The sequence below is a fragment of the Oreochromis aureus genome, linkage group 4 (genome assembly GCF_013358895.1).
Source record: "Oreochromis aureus strain Israel breed Guangdong linkage group 4, ZZ_aureus, whole genome shotgun sequence".
In the NCBI taxonomy this organism is placed as follows: domain Eukaryota; kingdom Metazoa; phylum Chordata; class Actinopteri; order Cichliformes; family Cichlidae; genus Oreochromis; species Oreochromis aureus.
The window spans coordinates 27769127-27775651 of NC_052945.1; the positions used below are offsets into that span (position 1 = coordinate 27769127).

Below are 6525 nucleotides of genomic sequence, written 5' to 3' on the forward strand. Positions count from 1 at the left end.
CTTGCGCTTACAGGCTGGAAAGTGTTGAAGGACGGTGGAGATGAGAGACAAGAGAGATGAATGAAATAGATCAAAATGAGTCTAGGAACCAAAATGAAAACAGATGGAACAGAGTTGTCTGTTTTGGATTTATAAGGATGGATTAAAGAGGAGGAGTGTGTGCTTGTGTGTGTGATGCTCACAGTTGTGTCTGACTGCCGGGGTCGGATCATAAAGACTGACAGACACACTGCTCGCAGAGGTCAGTGTGACGGCCAAAATCCTCCATCACTCTCAGTATCTCATGAGGAGTGAGAGGGAGAGCAGAGCTGTGAGGGGAGCCAGATTTCTCTTTCACCTTCCACACTCACTCGATGATGGGACTGAGGACAAAGTGAGGGAGGCTGAAGCAGGTGAGTGCGCTTTAATTCACCGCTTGACACAAAGTGCTCAGACGTATTAGTTTGAGCATCTGTCTCCCGGAGAGCTTCCATAGCGACAGCTATTTTCACCCGTTTTCCTCCTCTGATTTGGCTGTCTGTCTTCCCACCAATTACCAGCAGTGTGTGATTTTCTGTCACAGTCTTTTTATTCTTCAAATGTGATTAGTAATGTAAAACCAATCACGCCCCCTTCACTCTCTCTTTTAAATGCCTCACTAATCATCTGAGGCAGTTGGGCAGAGCTGCTTCTCCTTGGAAACTAATAACAGGCTGCTGGTATTTTTAGTGGCATACAGGAGTTATACCTGACGTCAAGCAATTAACAGATTCCCTTGTGAAGCATTTCATTTACATTGCAAGTTTCTTTTTTTTAACTTGCTGTTTAAATCGAGTCGAACACGTCTCATAATCGTGTTTCTCTCATTCCCTGTTTCTCCTCCATCAGCCCAAGCCCTCATTTAAACCCTCGCACGATGGCATTTGTGCAGCGGATGCGCTCCCCTTGCCTCTCCTTTGTCCAGACATTTTTGTCTCTCCTCCTGAGCACCACAGCCCTCATGTCCTCCTACTGGTGCGTGGGTAAGCAGAAGGTGCCCAAACCGCTGTGTTCGCCCATCAAGCAGACCAAATGCATCCCCGTTCCCGGCGTCTCCAACTCCTCCAGGATTCAGTTCTTCTGGGAGACCGGCGACGACCGCTTTGTCTTCCCCAACTTTCACACCGGACTGTTCATCATCTGTGAGGAGAACATCTACATAGATGAGTGGGGTGAGAGAAAAGAGGGGAATGGGTAGAAATGTGACAAGTCTAGAACATTATGATTGATTTTTGTTGTGTAAAGTCAAACAGAAGTCCTCACTGACCACAATGGAGAGTCAAAGGACAAAGTTGCTCAGTTTCTTACAAAAGCCCAGACGTGGCACCGCTGACCCTGAAGAGGATTAACAGGAATAGGCACTAATGAATGAGAGAGCACTGGATTTGGACAAAGAAGCTAAAAATAAGCACCGATGCTCCTCTGTAATTTATCTGGTGATGCTTTTAACATTCAATCAGTATCACCAGAAGGTTTTTTATAAGCACGCTCTGATCATACTTGATGATTAAACTGCGCGGTGAGTAGAGGATACTCCCAAGGTTAGCCAAACATCTGCCCAGAAACAGGAAGTGAAAGGAATCCTTAGTCCAGCATTAGACACTGAAATGGGTCACAGGAAGAGAGGAAATGCAAGGTGGTAATGTGAAGTGAGGACTCAGGTGTGCGATTGTGACTGTATTTGGGTGGGCACTCAGCACAAAGAGGATTATCGTCGGTGTATGTGTTCTGCTAGCTGAGATTTAGACTTCAACAGCATGACTCAATTATGGATTAAATCCCAGGAGAGAAAGATTGATAGGATTCACAAACATCGACCGGGTTTTCACCGTCTCACTTGCAGCTGATCTGCAGCAGATTTGAAGGATGATTATCAATATTTACGTTAAGCCCCTCCAAAAATTCACCTGACATATATGGTTAATTAAGTAAAACTCTACATTACAATACATGAGCTGTGCATGCACCCTAATCTCGTGGTCTCCAGCTATCTGTTACCATGTCTGCAACAGAGTAAATCAAGTCTTAAGAGAGAAAAGGCTTTCTCCTAGCAGCCCATCCAAACAAGCCACACTTGTTCAGTTGTTTTCTAATCATGCTGTCATGAACTTTAATATTTAACATGCTAACTGGGGCCTGTAGAGTCGGAGATAGAGCACTTCGGGGGGGTTTCAATTTCTTTGAGCACTGGATGATCTGAGCCCACTCCTTGAAGAGGCGTGTGGCTCAGGAGGTAGATCAGGTCATCTACAACCTTCATATTAGTCATCTACTAATTTGTGGTTCAATTCCTGACTCCTCCAGTCTGCATACCAGAGTATGTTTGGGCAACATAATGAACTCTGAGTTGCTCCTATTAGTATTAACGTGTGTGTGTGTGTGTGTGAATATTAGACAGAGAGCACTTAGTTTAAACAGGGTTTGCAGTTAGGGCTGTTACCTCACAGCAGAGCTCAAATCAGGGCGTAAGTTATTACCAGCAAAATAGTTGCATGTTTAATCATCTGGGAATTTACCCAGATTTATTTATTTATTTAGACAGAGATCTTGACCCCCCCAATGTTCGTCACAAAGTTACGCCCAGGCCTTTTCTGTGTGGAGCACGTTCTCCCTGTGTCTGTGTGGGTTCCCTACAGGAACTTCGTCTTCTTCCCACAGACCAAAGTCATGCAGTTAGTGGGGTTAGGTTAACTGGTGGTTCTAAATTGTTCCCACGAATGTGAAGTTGAATGGTTGTCAGTTAGTTTTGGTTTAATAAATAATATCAGTGTAATAAGTTACGTGTCGTTGTTTATTTGAGATTGTATTGACATAATTTTAATTTACAACCTCCTACGGATGAGAGGATGCTGTTTTCTTATAATAATGTCCTGACACATAACACCGTAGAATAGAAAGAGTTTGCACTTTCTTTTTCACACGACTGTAATTCAAAAATAATTCAAAGCAAGTGCGGCAGTGCGTATTAAGCGCGATGTCCTTGGGAGCTCTGAGCACCAATCCAAAGATAAAAATAAAACAAAGCAAATGAAGAAAACCTATTTAACGACACAGAGGGGAGCGCAGAGTGACGAAGGCCACGAGCACGCGGCTGTGTGTGTTCTTTACAGTGTTTTTCTTTAGCGTTGCACATGCGTGTTCAAGTTAGTAAAAATCTGTTCCTCATTTCTCCCCCTTTTTTTTTGCATCTGTTTTTCTTAAGTCTCCGTATGCTGTGCTTTCAGGGCCACCTCAGTTTAGAGCCATATGGTACTCTAATTATTTCAGCTGCCATGTAAACAATTAGATAAACAAGCTACAAAGAGGCTTATAACCCACTACTGGAAACGTTGCTGCTGTTTTTAACACACATCCCATTTGATTGGTGGAAACAAAATGCTGCCATATTGAAATGAATCCTTAATGTTATAAAAATGGAAAACAAAACAGTCTCAATGTGTGACCCTGTAGCCACAATCTTTCGAGATCTGAGCTAATCTTTTAATCTCCCATCACCAGGTTACCTCAGGCCGTTACAGCACTCATGCAAACGGTCAGCTCAAATCTGGTTATTCACACAGTAATTAGATTGCAGTGTTTATTTACACTGAGAGTAATTACGCAGGGGCTGGCGGATTTTGGGGAGGAGAGACAATGCTGCATTGGCTGCGATTTAACAGCTGAGGGTCTTAAATGAAACATTTCAGGAGCAAACTCTTCTCATATTTTTCTTCTGATTTCTAGAGGAGAAGTGTCGAGGCTTTTACACACTCCCCCCAGGATCTGAAAAAGGTAACGTTTTGCGGTTTCTCCCGCAGCGTCATTTGAAATCCGTTCCCTCATCTGTCTCTGCTCTCTCAGCCTCTTCTCCTTCTCCTCCTCCTTCTACAGCAATGCTTTGGCTGTCGCTGTCAATGGAGCTCGTGAATATCGGTCTGCTGTTAATCAGCTGCATACTGCTGTCCATGCAGCTGTGTATCAGGGCCTGGTTTCCCTCTACGCAGCACTGGGGCCAGCTGCTCAATGCTTTTGCAGCTGTCTTCACAGTCCTGGGAGGTACAATATTTAGATGCATACTCAAATCAGTGTGACTTCTGTTAACACCATAGAAACACCGACAGGGTGACCAGGTTGGCACATTTCCCCGTTTTGTCCTCTCAGGTCTGCTCGGGATGGTCGGTCACATGATGTTCATGCAGGTGTTTCAGACCACTGCCTCGATGGGACCAGAAGACTTCAAGCCACATAGTTACGGGTACTCCTGGGCATTCTAGTGAGTTCTTTAACCATTTATATTACGTATGAAATGTAGAAGATCACAATGGTTCACTCAGCCCAATTAGTTGTTCCCTCTCTGAGTCAGACCATACTGGTATGATGATAATCTATTCCTCATGTCTTTTGCTAAGTGCTTGTCTGACTGACTAAAATTCTTGTTTTGGGGATGAAAACAGGAGAATAAACTTTCTTTTCCTGGCACTTATGTGGATCAGACCAGTTTTTTCCACACCAAATTCCTTGAACTGTTTGTGTGGGATTCTTTGTGGGACCTCTCAATCAGCCGGGGGATCAAGTCCCTCCGGCTTGTCACGCTACTGAAGTGTCCTCAAATCATTACCCCACTTAAAATGACAGTTTTATAACTCTCAGCTTCTGGAAATACGTTGTTCTGCAAACACACAGTTGCTTGATGCATTTTAGAGACACAGTACTGTGCAAAAGTCTTGAGTCATCCCTCATTTCTTTATATTTTTTTTTAGGAAAATTGGAAATAGGTGCATCAATATATTGCAACATGTTCCAACATACATAGAAATACAATATAGAAAGTCCTGTGTCAGGTCTTTGCTGGATTTTTCCCACATTTTTAAGGGCATGATTTTCAGATACTGTTTATCTGCTTTAGGCCTGCCAATTCTTCTTTTCCACTTGTCCAGTTTAAGCTTTATTTTAAAGGAGCAGCTCTTTGTCAATTAGGTTGTTGGTGCAAAAATATTATTTTATCTCTCTCAAACTCTGTTATCTATTTCTATCTATTTTTCATAGATTCAAGTAAAGAAACTGGAAGAAATGATGTGTTTTTGCAACAGCCTGCTACAAAGAGCCTAAAGATACCATTTAAAATTGATTCTTGGCTAAGTTGTCTGTTATGTGCAGATACAACAAACACTGGTTTATCCCTTGAGTTAGATGCCTTTTTTATGTTTGGATGATTTATAGGTCAGCGTTCAGTGTCTTAACAAATAAAAAACATTCGTCTGAAATGGTCAGGTACAAAGACTGGACTGAAAATGAGTGAAAAAGCAGCCAATGGGAGACCTGCGGAAAGCTTGGAGTGCATTCCATTTCAATTTAAAAGTTTCTGAGTTTTCCCTTAAAGTTCATCTTCCAAGTTGGAGTTAACAATCCAAGATGGTAGCAGGGCACCAAAAAGCTACTCGGAATAATGTTTGTTTTATATTTAGTCGTCATATTTCTACTTGCTAACACAAAAGTTTGTGATCCCGTTTCTGTTTCTCCTCCTCTGCCTCCAACAGTGTGGCCTGGCTTGGCTTCACCATCTGCATGGCTGCAGGTGTCTCCACCCTGAACAACTATACCAAAAAGGTCCTGATGGTGGGTCCCAGGCGTGCCTCCGGCCTCAACCCCTGCAGCTTTAACTTTATGGGACTCCTGCCACCTGCTCCTTACTACACACCACCAAATCCTGCCTCCAACCTCACCTGTCCCCTGTCTCCTCCTCGTATCTCCCACTTGTCTCCCTACTATGCCCCCCCTTCGGAAACATTGCCGCCCTCCGCCCCCACTCCGAGGCTCACGCACTCCCACTCACTTCCTATCTCGATTTCTAACTCCTTCCCTCCTCCCCCCTCTCACCCTGCGCCTGGATCACCTTTTCACCGTCTGTCCCTGCCCTCACCGTCTCCCTCACCGACACCACCCGTCTCTTACCACACGACCCTCCCAAGACACCAGGAGAATCATTACGAGCCAGAAGAGGACTACAGCCGCCTCTGAGGAGCTACACCTGTCTTAGCAATGCTGTTTGCTGGGAACATTAAACTTTAGAACATGGTCCCAAATTCCCTCCATTTCTCAGTGTGAGGTCCTGCACCCGTAGGTAGGTCAATAATCACACTTACACAATGTTAGAAAACACAAGTTCTCCACTGAAAAATATGTAGTATGAACTTTTTCTGCCAACCTTCTTGTTGTAAATAAATGCAAACACAGTTTTGCATTCTCCTGCTTGTTGTGGAGGAATTTTGGCCCACTTCTTTATAACATCTGTGAGCACAGGGGGATGAATTGTGTTAACACATAGAGGCAGTTAATGATATACTTAGTTTTTCCCAACTCTGTAGAGTCCTCCCTCTTTACTTCCTTTTAAACCCATTCATGTTACTAATGGACGTCATCTGTTGTGAGATGTTGCCATGTTTCTTCACAACTTTTTTGTATTTATTAATTTATTTATTTAGAATATTTGAATAATTGCAAAATAAAAAAATTTTTTTTTAGAAAATA

At 43.2% G+C, this 6525-nt stretch overlaps 1 protein-coding gene across 1 annotated transcript; it reads left to right on the forward strand.

Moving 5' to 3' along the window:
- Positions 1-341: 341 nt before the first annotated feature.
- On the forward strand, positions 342-6015 carry LOC120440033 (germ cell-specific gene 1-like protein). The gene is made up of 5 exons (XM_039611586.1): positions 342-392; positions 868-1190; positions 3859-4053; positions 4159-4270; positions 5535-6015. The coding sequence occupies exons 2-5, from the start codon at positions 896-898 to the stop codon at positions 6013-6015; spliced, it is 1083 nt and encodes a 360-aa protein (XP_039467520.1). The 5' UTR covers positions 342-392; positions 868-895.
- Positions 6016-6525: the final 510 nt, after the last annotated feature.

Bases quoted from the DNA above. Each gene is read 5' to 3' on its own strand.
- LOC120440033 (XM_039611586.1), top strand. From the start codon at position 896: ATGGCATTTGTGCAGCGGATGCGCTCCCCTTGCCTCTCCTTTGTCCAG. The intron at 1,191-3,858 runs GTGAGAGAAAAG...CTGCTCTCTCAG, and splicing joins CATCTACATAGATGAGTGGG to CCTCTTCTCCTTCTCCTCCT. The intron at 4,271-5,534 runs GTGAGTTCTTTA...TGCCTCCAACAG, and splicing joins GGGTACTCCTGGGCATTCTA to TGTGGCCTGGCTTGGCTTCA.